The sequence below is a fragment of the Colius striatus genome, chromosome 16 (assembly GCF_028858725.1).
Source record: "Colius striatus isolate bColStr4 chromosome 16, bColStr4.1.hap1, whole genome shotgun sequence".
Lineage (NCBI taxonomy): Eukaryota > Metazoa > Chordata > Aves > Coliiformes > Coliidae > Colius > Colius striatus.
The window spans coordinates 8,639,285-8,652,669 of NC_084774.1; the positions used below are offsets into that span (position 1 = coordinate 8,639,285).

General features: G+C 65.1%; 2 protein-coding genes across 4 annotated transcripts in view; one reads left to right on the forward strand and one right to left on the reverse strand.

Moving 5' to 3' along the window:
- Positions 1-546: 546 nt before the first annotated feature.
- Positions 547-4,410, forward strand: FAM110A (family with sequence similarity 110 member A). Of its 2 annotated transcripts, none has more exons than XM_062009150.1 (2): positions 547-604; positions 2,926-4,410. In XM_062009150.1, the coding sequence occupies exon 2, from the start codon at positions 2,961-2,963 to the stop codon at positions 3,960-3,962; it is 1,002 nt and encodes a 333-aa protein (XP_061865134.1). In that variant the 5' UTR covers positions 547-604; positions 2,926-2,960; the 3' UTR covers positions 3,963-4,410. The 2 variants fall into 2 exon arrangements, with proteins under 2 accessions (XP_061865134.1, XP_061865133.1); XM_062009149.1 differs by lacking the exon at positions 547-604 and adding an exon at positions 1,890-1,971.
- A 1,610-nt stretch (positions 4,411-6,020) lies between these two features.
- Positions 6,021-13,385, reverse strand: part of LOC104561730 (peptidyl-prolyl cis-trans isomerase FKBP1A) — a 93,407-nt gene continuing 86,042 nt past the window's right edge. Inside the window, exons 2-9 of one of the 2 annotated variants that reach the window (XM_062008966.1) lie at positions 10,865-11,020; positions 10,544-10,665; positions 9,986-10,218; positions 9,529-9,644; positions 8,797-8,898; positions 8,545-8,711; positions 7,688-7,818; positions 6,021-7,588 (exon numbers count right to left, since the gene is read on the reverse strand). In XM_062008966.1, the coding sequence (XP_061864950.1) occupies positions 7,428-7,588; positions 7,688-7,818; positions 8,545-8,711; positions 8,797-8,898; positions 9,529-9,644; positions 9,986-10,218; positions 10,544-10,665; positions 10,865-11,020 (1,188 nt within the window). In that variant the 3' untranslated portion in view covers positions 6,021-7,427. The remainder of the gene's footprint in view (positions 7,589-7,687; positions 7,819-8,544; positions 8,712-8,796; positions 8,899-9,528; positions 9,645-9,985; positions 10,219-10,543; positions 10,666-10,864; positions 11,021-13,385) is intronic. The other variant, XM_062008967.1, reaches the window with a different exon arrangement.

Below are 13,385 nucleotides of genomic sequence, written 5' to 3' on the forward strand. Positions count from 1 at the left end.
CTTCCTTTCGTACCATCTGGCTTATTTTGCTGTGTTTTGGAGCTTATTGCAGAGAGTTGCTGGGAAAACAGGGGAGTGTTCCAAACCGGAGCAGGCCCTGCCGTGACGTGGGGAGCCGGGCGGCAGCTCCCTGCCTGCTGGCAACTAGGAATTCCCCCTGCTCCTTTAGCCCCATCAAGGCATGAGGACCCTCTGCCTGCAGCGGGCAGGGCGTGTCCACAGCTGTTTTGCTTTTGGCAGCATGAGCCCCTGAGGCTGCCTGTCCCGGCACAGTGACACTGCATGACGCAGCCTGGCATGGGGGAATGCCCCGTGGGTTTCATCCCATGTGAGTGCTGAGCTGCCTCGGCGGGCGTCATCACCCAGCGCTGACTCAGCGGGAGCAGCCGTGGTGCTGAGCTGCTCTGGGGCCTCAGCAGCCGCCGTCCCACGGGGAGCAGGGCAGGACGTGGCTGGGGCAGAGGAGGTGTGGGGACATCAGGGACATCGGGATATCAGGGACGTTGGGACACCAGGACATCTCCTCCCTGGGACGAGCACAGGGAGAAGCAGCGTGGCAGGTGAACTGTGCCAAGGAGGCTCCCACGTCCAAGAGCTGATCCAGGTAGGTGGTGGAGGATCCCATGTGGGTCCAGTGCCAGCAGCGTGGGGCTGGGTGAGCGGATGAGAGGTTGGCACAACCGTTCACCTCCTGGCACGGCTCTGGATTAGCTGCCTCTAGGCTGGAGGTGACTCGGTGTGCCAAGTGAGCCCGGCTGGTCTGTCCACATCAGGAGGGAGAGGAGCTGGACTGGCATTGCCTGGCATGAGTGGGTTCATCAGCCCTGACACTTGGACCCCCATGGTCTGGCCAGGACTGGGCCATGGGATAATGCCACTGTGGTTTTGAGGCTGCTCTGGGGACGGCTCAGCCTGGCTCGGCGCAGCCTGGCTCAGCGTGGCCATGCCAGGGCAGGCGGCTCAGGAATGCGGAGCAGCAAGTTGTGCCTGGCAGCAGGTTCTTGTCTGGCTGCCTGTCCTGTCCTTGCTGGCCAGGGAGGGGAGGGGAGCCCACAGCAGCCACCCATGATTGTGCTGAGGGACCCCGTGTCCTTGTCCCTGTGCCCCAACAGCCATCCTCTCTGTGGCTTGGCCCCAGGGCTGAGCCTCTGGCACCAACTGAGCTCCAGTGCCTGAAGTGCAGACACGTTCCTGCTTTGCCTTGCCCGGGGGTGATGGGGGGGTTTCTTTGTGCCCCTGTGTCAGGCCATGGAGCCTCCCCTACAATGGGCACAGGGTAGGAGGGCAGCAGGGTGCTGCCCTGAGGTGCAGGGTTTGGGCAGTGCTGGACCTGACGGGTGCTGCTGCATGGGGCTGTAGGCACAGCTCAGGGGGGGCTGTCCCTTGCCCGCTGAGGCTGTCAGTGCCCTGCACTGCTGGCTCTGTCCGCAGCTGCATCCCACATAGGGCTGCCTGCAGAGGGGTGCAGAAAGCCGCCCCCGGGGAGGGGGCAGGACGATTTGTGCCGGTTCTGGGAACGTCCTCAGCTGTCCCCACGCCTGGCTGCCCCCCTGCAGACACTTTCCAGGTCAGAAGGCAGCGTGTGCCCCTGGGCAGAGGACGTGGATGGAATCAGGGCCAGAGCCAGGCAGCCTCCCCCAGGCCGCTCACCCGTCACGGTGCGTCAGGCTCCGCCATGTGCTGGGGGCTGCTGTGAGGGGTCTCCATTGGGGTACAGATCCCGGCGTGGGGGGCTGAGGCTGATGTGCTGGCACATGTGGGCTCGCAGGCGTTGCAGCCTTGGCTTGGCGTGGCCGTGGTGTGGTGCTGTGGGTGCTGGGGTTGGCTCCTGGCGCTGGGTTGGGCCCTGGGTTGCACCCAGGAAGTCGAGCACCCAGGTGTGTGGCTGACGGGACGGCAGCCGGAGGCTGCTGCCACGGGAGGGAGCAGGGCTGGGTGCACCGGCCCCTTCCATGCCCACCACTGCACCGGGTGAGTGCTGGGGCTTGCTGAGACCCCCCGGGGCTTGCCTGTGCCCTGAGCCAGGGACTTCAGGGGCTTTTGAGCAGCCCAGGAAGTTGGGGGGAGGGGGAGGCCGGGGCAGGTTCGACCCTGCACATCACCCCCTGCACACCCCACTGCTGCCTGAGCCCCTCTCTGCATTGGGGTCTCTGTGGCTGTGCGCTCTCCCGGGAAGGGGTTTTAGAGGCAGCTGTGCACGGAGCTGCAGGGCTGGTATTTGCTCCCTCCCCTGTGCCCCTGCTGTGGGCGGGCCGCTGCGTTCTGTGACCGTTGGGGCGGGAGCTGAGTTCGTTGGGGTTGGCGGGGGCCCAAGGACACGGGGTGCACGGGACCTCAGCTCAGCCCACAGCTCAGCTGGGGAAGCACGGGTGGGAATCCCCAACCCCGCGGCAGCTTCCCAGAAATGCTGCAGGCTGGGAGCAGGGAAGCAGCCCCAGGGTCAATCCCAGAGCCTGCGACGGGGCTGAGAGTTGCAGGAGCGGCACAGCCCCAGAACCCTCAGCCTGGTACTGCTGCGGGTGAGTGATGCACAGCTGGGAGTGGGCAATGCACAGCTGCTACAGGCGAGCCCCCCCTGCACGTGGGTGCTGCACCCCTGGGGTGCAGGCGACGCGGGCAGAGCATCAGCGTGGGGTGTTGAGCCAAACCACCGCTCTGTGCCCAGGCTTCGCTCCCCGGGGTGCCCGAACCGAGGCCAAAATCCCATTCCCCAGCAGCCCCATTGGCCCGGGCAGGTTTTGAAGCAGGCTCGGTGCGCGGATTGGCCGGGGGCCGTGGCGGGGAGGTCCCGGCGGCGGCGGAGGCGGGGCCGCTGCCTTCAAATAGCACAAACCCAGCTCGGGCGCTGCAGCCGGTGTGATCTCACGGAGCTCTGGGCGCGCTTTGTCTGCGGCGCTGACACCTCACACCGACCTCTCTCCGCAGCCCACGGCCCGTGAGCCCCGGGGCCGGCGCGGACGATGCCCGTCGAGGCGCTGCAAGCCGGAGACGCCATGAAAGGGATGAGGGCGCCGGCCCCCTTCGCCTCGGCCATGTCCGTCCGCATCCTGCGCAAGGGCCCCGCGTATTTCCACCGGCACGCCGAGCCCGGCGCCGCGAAGCCCAGCGCGGTGGAGAGGCTGGAGGCCGACAAGGCCAAGTACGTGAAGAGCCAGCGTGTCGCCAGCACCAAGCAGGAGCCGGTGAAGCCGCCGCTGCTCAAGCAGCCCCTGTTCACGCCGGGGGTGCGCCGGGCCGTGCTCGCCCCCAGCCGCAGGGTGACCCCGGCGTCGCGCCGGGCCGAGGCCAGCGGCCCCAAGGCCTCCCTCGATCTGGAGATCCTCAACAACCTCATCAACCTCTGCGACAGCCCCTTCCCCAAAGCGGAGAGCCCGCTGGGCCGGGAGTGCAAGCGGAGGGCGGAGGAGCCGCTGGTGCCGGCCGCCGGGGCGGAGGGTGCCGGAAAGCCGCCGGGGAGCCCTGCTGCCGCCAAACCCCCCGGCAGCGTGGCCGTGCGAAGGGTGGATGTCCGTCCCTGCGGCTCTCCGCGGGGCCGGATGACGCCAGTGCCCGCGTCCCCCGTCCCGACTGGGCTGCCCGCGACCCCATCCCGGAGCTCTCCCTCCCGCCGGCAGCCGCTGCTGCACCGCTCCAAGTCGGACCTGAGCGACCGGCTCTCGCGGGCCACCGCCGACCTGGAACGCTTCTTCAACTACTGCGGGCTGGACCCTGAGGAGCTGCAGGACGTGGGTGCCGAGCGCTTCGCCCGCGCCAGCTCCGACATCGTGTCACTCAAGTTGCCCAGCGTGAGCACGGGCAGCTCGGAGGGTGGCCGCTCGCCGCCCAGCGCCGCCACGCCGGAGGGACGGCCCCCCGAGCGCGTGCCCTACGGCATCTCCGTCGTGGAGCGCAATGCCCGTGTCATCAAGTGGCTGTACGGGCTGCGCCAGGCCCGCGAGCCGCAGCGGGTCTCGGATGTGTAGCGGTGCCGGGTGAGAGAGCGCGGGCTGTGCCCCGGGAGGAGCAGGGACCTCTCGGTGGTGACAGGACTGTTGAACTCGGCCTGCTCTTGTTTCCTGATGCTGCAGAGGCGCTGGCACAGCCCTGGTGTGGTGGCTGGGCATCCTTCCTCCTGGCTCTGGCTCTGTCGGACCCCCTCAGCTGACAGCCAGGTCCCTGCGGGCTCATGGGAGGACACAGGACACGTGTCTCCGGGTGCACAACTGGTCCCTGACACCCTCCTCTCGCCCACTCCAGTGGTTGGCCTCTGTGCCCTGCTGCAAGCTTCCACCTGCAAGAAGCACCCAAGGGGCTGGTTGCCCCCTGCACAGGACAGGAGAAGCTGCCCCCCTGCAGTCCCCACTGAGGGCACTTCACTGCCTGGGGTGGGGGCTGTATCCTGATGGCTCCATCTTCTTGCTGGCTGTGTGTGTGTGTGTGTGTGTGTGTGTGGGTGGGTGGGTGGGTGGGTGGGTGCCAGTGGGCACAGCCCTGGGCACGCTGGGCCCTTGTATTTATTAAGATGACGATTGTTGGTCTTTTCCTCGTTTCTACTGTTTCTCTGATGTTTGATCTGTAAATAACAACAATAGCACCAGCACAAGGGGGTTTATTGAATCTCTGCGTTGGAGCTGGGGGAGGTGCTGTCTCCAGGCACTGGTGGGGGTTGGGATGGGGCAGGGACCCGTGGGGTGCCTGTGGCTTGGCAGGGCTGGGGGCCTGTGCCAGCGCGGGAGCCGGCAGGCATGGCACAGCCAGCGGTTGGGTCTGGCAGGTCCCGGCAGAGCCGCAGCCGCTGGGATTCCCCTCGGTGCCCTCCCCGGCTCTGGCACAGTACGGCAGAGCCCCGGCTGAGATGGGGGCGGCGATAGCAGAGACCTCCCAGGCAGGCTGGGGAGCTGCAGGGATGAAAGTGAGTGCAGGGAGTGCTTTGAAGATGAAAAGCTGCTGTGTGTTACCCCTGGGGCTCCTTGTGCTGCTGCCGCATCCCACGCAGGCAGGTGGCTGCTGGGGAAGGTGACACCAAAGCCACCGGTGCCTGCACTCAGGGAACCCTGCTTGGACACCAGCTCTGCAGCTGCCTCCCCCGGCTTTGGCTGTGGCAGTGGGGCTGTGGCCTCAAGCAGCTCCACACGTGCAGGTGGGCAGCCTGCCTGGCACAGGTGAGTCTTGGCACCATGTGCATGGTGGTGGTGACAGGCCAGGGGAGAAGGTCCAGCCACCCACCCCAGGGCTGCAGCTTTTACCACTTCCCCTGGCTCAGCCCTGGCTTAGGGGCAGCACTGGGGCTCCCCATCCATCCTGCACTCAAGGTCCTCAAACAAGTTCTCATGGGGATAAAGTATTTCCAACCACAGCCCAGCACCTGCACAGTGCCCAGGGTGCAGGATGTGTCTCCCTGGGGTACAGGCAGGACACAGGGACTGTGTCTGGCCTGTGAGTCAGGCTCCAAAGTGGGCTGGGGAGGAAATATGCACCCAAAGGATCCTTAATGGCAGCACATGGAGCGTCAGCTGCTTCCCTGAGGAGCCAGAACCCACGGAGCCTGGGGCACCCGCTCCGGATAGGCTTCACCCTGGGGGAAAGCTCTGTGGGAGCTGCAGCCCCAGGCCTGGTTGTGCTGCTGGATTCCTCAGCCTGGCGTGTCCTAGGCTTGGTCTAAATTTGCTGCTACTGCCAAGGAGTTGTGGGGAGGTGGGGGAGGAGCCTTCAGCCAGGCACAGGGTCAGCAGCCGCTGTGGCCCCTCAGTGTGGTTCTGGTGTGGCCAGGATGTGCTGTGGCTGTGTGGCCATCCCAAACCTGTGTGCTCACATGCCTGTGTGTGTGCTCACATGCCTGTGTGTGTGCTCACATGCCTGTGTGTGTGCTCACATGCCTGTGTGTGTCCGTGTGCACATGCAGGGATAGGAGGAGCAGTGTTCCCCAACCAAGAGCCTTCACCTGAGCTCTGCACAAAGTCATGGCAGAGCCATGGTGAGGGGCTGTGTGTCCCGCCCCGGGAATGCTCCCCCCTGGCATGTGACAGCTGGACAGCCCTGGATCACTTTCCCTGGCAGCTGCCTCTCAGTGGCTCCGGTGTCGCTGTGGGTGTGCAGCCACAGCTGAGCCCGTCACTTACTCCTTGGGAGGAGGGGGGGTGTCCATGCCCCTCACCCCTCCATGCTGGGGTCTCCCATGGGTGCCCCACGCTCAGGTAGCTGCAGGTGTGCAGCTGGCAGAGACAGCACAGCAGCAGCAGCCCGGGTTGGGAGCCAGGCTCATGGGGCGGTTGCCACCTGCCCTGCAGCTCGCTGGGAATGGGGAGAGGCTCCTGGGCAGCCCCCACACCCTGTATTTTCCATGTTTTAATTATTGTGCTTAATGAGCAGCCTCTGGAAGTGCTCCAGCTACGTCAAGGGCTTTAATCACTGTTAATTAGGAATGCCTTGGGATGGCAGGGCCCTGGGAGGCTCCTGCACTGTCCTTGCCACCATCCTGTTGTGGGGGACACCGTGTCCCTGCATCTCTTGTCCCATGCTGGAGTATGAGCTCTGTCCTCCAGGAGCTGTGGCAGGGAGTAAGTGGCAATGGAGGGTGTACTGGCACCTCTGCTCTGCAGGGTCTCTGCTGTCACCCACTGCCTGGAGTGAGGAGGACAGGTTTTGGGGAGAGAGGTACAGGGGTGCCTGGGGGGTCATGGAGGCAGCAAGTCCCTGATAGCTGCCACTGTTGCTGCCAGTCACAGCCCCCTCCTCACCTGTGACCCCTCAAACCCATCCTGCCCATCCCAGAGCCTTGCCAGCCCCCTGTTGGTGCAGCCTCCCCAGCAAGCACCTTCCAGCCCAGGGCTGGTCCCCCAAGGTCCCCAAAGCCACTCCCCTGCTCCCTCTGTCCATCCTGGGGGCTGGGTACACCGACCCCCACCCTGCTGTGCATGGGGACAGTGGCTCTGGCCATTCCCTCAGGAGGGGGCAGCCTGTGCCCCCCCCCACGGCCGTGGTGAGGGAGGATGGATGGCACTGGCCCCTCACCCTCCTGAGGGTCCCTGTCCCCCTCAGCTCCCCTAATCCTGCAGGGGAGCAGGGCAGTGGGAGCTTTGCAATGTCCCAAACCAGCAAAGGCAGAGCCCCAGCTGTGCCTTGCAGCCTGGCTGGGTGTGCAGGGGGTCCCTTGGGGGCTCAGACATTCCTTCCCAGCACAAACGCTGGAGGCCCAGTGGAAGGATAGGGGGAGAGGCTGAGGTGGGATGGGGTGGTCCAAGTCTGCTGAAGCCCACTTCGGAGGCACAGGGTGTGGTTCAAGGCAGAGCTCCCAGCCCAGCTCCTGCAGCCCCTGGCCCCCGGTGCCGCTGCCACGGGAGAGAAATCAACAAGGGTATAAAACTGCGGAGGGAACAGCTTCCCTGCAGCAGCCAGGAGGGCTTGGTGCCCCCACGCCGTCCCTGCTCCCCATGCCAGGCTGCTGGCACCTAGAAGCCGGCGGGTCGGATCAGCATGCGGGTGCCCTTCAGGGAGTAGCTGGGGCCCTGGAAGTGGTGCCAGCGGATGCCGTTGAGCTTGCGGATGTTGTGCCGTGCCGGGTAGTAGATGCCGTTCAGGTTCGAGAGGCCACAGGCATCGAACCACCAGCCTGTGAGGAGGGAGCAGGACGGGAGAGTGGCATCCTGTGGGTGTTAAGTGGGTGTCAATCCCCCCCGTCCGTCCCCCCTCCATCCCTGCCCGCTCTCACCTCCGGACAGCATCTGGGCACACTTGCAGAGGCAGTTGTCGTTGTCGGCGTCGCGGGTGCTGAAGCGGGTGCCCTGCAGTGCCAGGCCGCTCTGCTGCCCGGCTGTGCCGCTGTAATCCTGCAGCGACAGCCTGTGCCCGGCGTGGCCACGGCCACCGTCAGTGCAGATGGATGGGGGGTGGGCACACAGCCCCTCAGCTCTGCTCAGGGTGGGGGGTGGGGGAGCAAAGGCCGTGGGATGCCGCCGGCTGAGCAAGGGCCAGCACAGAGGGATGCAGGCACAGATCCTGCAGTTCCAGCTGGGCTTGGAGGACTTGTCCTGGGGGAGTCCCCAGAGGTGGGTGTGATGCTGCGCTGGGACAGAGGACCCCCCTAGTCGAGGCTCCTCCTGTCCTCTCTGCTGGGGACTGAGCAGAGGATGCAAAGGGCAGGGGATCTCTGGGGACTGGTCCCATCTCCAGCCCAGCACCAAAGCACCCAGCTGCCCCCTCACCCTCCTGCTCGTAGCCAGGCTTAGGCTCCTGGGGACACACCCCCCAGCAGCCCTCTCCAGACATGGGTGGGATGCCCAGCAACCCCGGCAGGGCCTGCTGGCTATGGCTGTGCCACTCCCAAGCTGTGAGCTGCAGTGCAAGTGCCATGGTGGCACTGTGCCCAACTGGGATGGCAATGCCAGATGCAATGTCATGCACTAAACAGGAGCCTGGAGAGAGGAGTGGGTCACACAGCCATGTGAGATCCTGCAGTCCCTGGGGCCACACACACCCCCCTTCCTGGAGCACCACAGGACTGCTGACCGTGGGGCTCGGGGACAGCCAGAGGGGTTGGTGGCCACCCCCACGGTGCCTCACTCCTACCTGTAAAGCTGCCGCTCGCTGCCCAGCTGGAACTTGCCGTAGTGGGCATAGACCTGTCCCCCCTCCCAGTCCCGCAGCTCCACGCGCAGGGCGTAGGGCTCCTGGCTGCTCAGGGCGTGCACGGCCTCGTTACCCAGCCAGTACTCGCCCGCCGCGTCCCCGAAGCCCTGCAGGAGCACAACGTGGGTGGATGAGGGTGTGATTCCTGGGGCTGCCTCCCCCCAGGTGCTCCCTCTCTGCGTGGATACAGACCTGCTTGTACTCCCTCCAGCTCCTCTGGAAGCTGAGGCTGCCATTGGTGCGGAGCTGGATGACGGTCCAGCCGCCTCGGTCTGTGTCCATGTCGCAGTACGCCTGCAGCAGGGGGTGAGGGCTGGCTCAGGGGGGCTGCTGGCTGCCTCCCCTCAGCTCCACTCCGCTCAGCCCGGGTGCTGCACAGCTGCTGGAGCTTGCTGAGGGGCTGGGGAGTATCTGCTGTGCCCAGTGCTTGGCTGGGGAGCCTCTCCTCCCTCCATAGAATAACAGAATCATTTGGGTTGGAAAAGCCCTTGAAGCTCCTGCAGTCCCAACCCTGCCCTCACCCTGCCCAGCCCAGCACTGGCCCACAGCCCTCAGCACCTCAGCTCCACAGCTTTGGGATCCCTCCAGGGCTGGGCACTGCCCCAGCTCCCTGGGCAGCCTGGCACAGGGGCTGACACCCCTCTCAGGGAAACAGTTCTGCTTCAGCTCCAATCTCAACCTCCCCTGGGGCAACAGCAGCCCATTTCCTCTCATCCTGTCATTCATTAGTGGAGAGCAGAGACCAACCCCCAGCTCACTGCAGCCTCCTGCCAGTGAGCTGTAAGGAGCCCCTGGCCAAAGGCAGGGGCAGGGACATGATGCTCCTGGGTGCTGGTGCCTTTACAATCTAAGGCCAGTGCTCACTGGGCTGGGGCTGGTGCGTGCTGGGCACTGTGGTGGGAGCCCTCTCCAGCCCGTGCTCACCTTTTTGGGCTCGCTGAGGTTGGCGATGTGGAGGGTGTAGACGCCGCTGGCGCGGATGCCAGCCCGGCGCACCGCGGCACAGTCCTGGAAGAGCTGCTCCTGCCCAGGCAGTGGGGCTGCAGCACAGAGGACGGGTGAGGCAGCAGAAACCCCGCTGCTCCCACAGCCCTGCCTGCTTTTGTTTCTCTTCCCCACTCCTTTTGATGCTTTTGTGCCCAGGGGTCCCTTCTCTCAAGGGCTGAGTGAGGCGGCTGCCACCAGCCTCAGCCCCGGGATTTGCCATGGCTGGGGATGGCATCAGGCTGGGGACTCTCCCCTGGGAGCTGGGAGCTGCTCCTTGGGTCCAACACTGGCTCACTTTGAGGCAAAGTGACCCCCTCCTGAGCTGCGCATAGAGGCCCTGCACCTTTTTGAGGGGGCTGAGGACCTCTCCTGCTGCCCATACGCCCTGGCTCACCTCTGCCCTGGGAGACGAGGCGCACCAGGCTCTGCACTGACTGGAGGAGCTGGAGCTGCTGGCGCTGGAGCAGGCTGGCATTGGCGTTGGCAGCCACCAGAGACTTCTCCAGCTCCTCGATGGTGCCGCTTTGCCGGCTCACCAGGCGCTGCAGCTTCTCCTTCTCTGAGCGGGCTCCTGCCAGCTCCGCCTGGTGCTTTGTCTCCATGTCCAGCACCCGCACCTCCAGGATGCTGCAAGGGGGAGGCAGCAGTGTCGAGGGGACTGTGCCCGTGCTGAGCAGCCAGGCAGGGCGTGGGCAGCAGAGCAGCCCCAGCTGCGGTCCCGTTGCACGTCTGTGAGAGCCCAGAGCTGTCCCTACGGAATCACACCTGCCTGGCACCCCTGGGACTTGCTTTGTGACAGGAAACCAAAGCCTGAGGGGTTGTGCTGGGTCTGTGCAACCCCCAAAGGACCCCAGCCAACCCCTGGAGGGATTCAAGCCCCCTGGGGTGTGAGGGACCAACCTCCCCCAGGGTTTGAGGGCTGCAGGGGTCCCCGTGTTGCCCCAGGCCCTACTTGTTCCTGTTCTGCAGCTTGTGGATCTCATTTGTCTGCAGCAGCAGCTGTTTCTCCAGCTTGATGGTGGACAGGGAGTTCTCCTGCAGCTGCATCTCAATGCGTGACGTCTGGTTCAGGACCTGCCCAGGGAGGGGAGAAGGAGCTTCAGTGTGAGCAGCCGGGGCCACACCATGGTGTCACCGGGCTGGCAGCTCCCTGGCACGTGGCCCTGGCACCTCTGCACATTGGTACATGCATCACCTCGGGGTGATGGTCCCAGGGTTGGTGGGGACGTGGGGACACGTGTGCCACGGTGCCCCGGCCACCCACCGCCTCTACCTGGGCCTCCACGTCGGTGAGCTTGCGGCTCTGCTCGGCGCTCTGGTTGAGGAGGCTGCTGCCGATCTCCAGCATGGTGGCTGTCTGGTTCTGCACCGCCGTCTGCTGCAGCTGCACCATCGCCGGCTTCATGCCCGTCTGGATGTAACTCTCCAGCTGCAGAGGCGAGTGGCTCATCTGGGGAGCTCACCGGGGTCCCCCCTCAGCCCAGCCCAGCCCAGCCCAGCCCGGCACAGCTCTGCACAGCCCCCAGGCACAGCCCTGCGAGCCTTCCAGCGTGCCACGATCCACCTTGGAGCCCTTTGAAGCTTATCGGGAGGACAGGGAGCAGGGCAGCCCCTTCAGAACCAGCTGCCAACACTCCCGGGCTGCGGTGCCAGCCGGGACCTGGCACGGGCTCGCGTGTGTGCCCGGCTCTGCTGGCGAGCCGGGGCCGTGCAGGGCGCACCCGGCACTGACTTCGGCATCAGCTCCCAGCCGCCGGCTTCCCGAGGCCAGGGCTGTGGACGGTGGGTGCTGGGGAAGCGCCGGGGGCTGGGAAGCTGCCGGGTGCAGCCGCAGCTGAGATGTCGCTTCCGTTTTCCCAGCCCGCGGGGCAGCCGCTTTCCCAAAGGCTTTTTCTATTTCTGGCCGTGAGGTTCCCGTTCGGCCCCTCCCCGGGGCACCGGCCTCGGCGGGGGCACATCCCGGGCGGGGGCCGGGGGCAGCGGGAGGGGCCGCGCAGCCGCCCACGCTGGGAAAGAGGCCCCGGGCTGGGCAGCCAGCCCCCGGCACCCCACAGACCCCCCCACGGGGAGATCCTGCTCCCGGCCCCACACCCCCCTGCATCCCGCTGGACCGGGAGCGACTGGCCCAGGTGAGATGCTGCTCTCTGGGTGGGACGATGGGCAGAGAGCAGGGCTGGGGTGCTCTGCACAGGAGTGGGGCCAGCAGCAGTGGCAGGATGCTCAGCACCATGGCAGCACCAGGCAGCAGTGCCAGGACGCTCAGCACAATGGCAGAGCCAGGCAGCATGCAGGATGCTCAGCACCATGGCAGCAACAGGCAGCAGTGGCAGGATGCTCAGCACCATGGCAGCACCAGGCAGCAGTGCCAGGACACTCAGCACCATGGCAGCACCAGGCAGCAGTGCCAGGATGCTCAGCACCATGGCAGAGCCAGGCAGCATGCAGGATGCTCAGCACCATGCCAATGCCAGGCAGCAGTGGCAGGATGCTCACTACCATGGCAGCACCAGGCAGCAGTGGCAGGATGCTCAGCACCATGGCAGCACCAGGCAGCAGTGCCAAGATTCTCAGCACCATGGCAGTACCAGACAGCAGTGCCAGGATGCTCAGCACCATGGCAGCACCAGGCAGCAGTGCCAGGACACTCAGCACCATGGCAGAGCCAGGCAGCAAGAAGGATGCTCAGCACCATGGCAGGAGCAGGCAGCAGTGCCAGGATTCTCAGCACCATGACAGCACCAGACAGCAGTGCCAGGATGCTCAGCACCATGGCAGGAGCAGGTAGCAGTGCCAGGATTCTCGACACAGGAGCTGAGCTGGCAGCAGGCCGAGGCACAGGGCTCTGCCCTGCACTTGTTTGTGCATGATGAAATCTCGCTGGCAGGGGCAAGGCTCGTTCCCTCCTCCCCAGAACTGTGCAGGGACACAGCTCTCACCCCCACCATGAGCTCCCACAGGGGCTGGATGGGACCCTGGGCTCTGCACCCCAATTGCCTGTACCCACTTCCCTGGGGCTTTTCCCTCCTCCCACGGGGAGTGAGCAGGGAAAGGTCGGAGAGCTGGGTCTGGAAAATATTTCCCCGAGCTGAGTGATTGCTGGAGAGTTTCCCTTTAACCAGGTCGTTAATCTTGTTGCCTCACAGGGCTCAGGGAGGCCTTTTCTCCTTCACAACCTCGCCTTTTTTTAAAAACAAACATATCTGGGTGCCCCAGGGCAGCACATACCCGTGGAAAAGGTCAGGCTGGCACGGGCAGGGCTGAGCACAGCCAGAGAAACAGCCCCAGCTCCTGGCCCTGGCAGCTCCTTGCAGTGAGCTGGGGCTGGAAGGGGGCACAGTGTCCCCTTCACCCCATGGCTGCTCAGATTTGGGGGTTCCTATCAGCCTCTTTCTTTCCCAAGAAGGGCAGAGTGGCTGTAGGGGGGGCTGGTGATGGGGATCACCTCAAAATGCTGCCCTGGAGCAGGAGGGACCCTGGCCACCCCACTGTCCCACTGCCACTGCCCACATCTGAATGGTCCTGTGCCACCCTCTTGCAGCCACATCCCTCCCCTGTCCTTGTCTCCATCCTGTCCTGGCATTTCTGAGCATCCCAAAAGCTCTGTCTGATGGGGGAGGCAGGGCCAGAGGTGGAGGGAAAGTCCCCCACTCACTGTCTGCACCTATGCCAGGATGAGCAGCACCAGCACCACCCAGAGCTGACAACCTGCCCCACTGGGGACCTCACTCCAACCCAGCAACCCCCCCCCCCCCCAGCCCTGGCAGCACCATCAAATGTTTGTATTTAACCTAAAA

Bases quoted from the DNA above. Each gene is read 5' to 3' on its own strand.
- FAM110A (XM_062009150.1), top strand. From the start codon at position 2,961: ATGCCCGTCGAGGCGCTGCAAGCCGGAGACGCCATGAAAGGGATGAGG.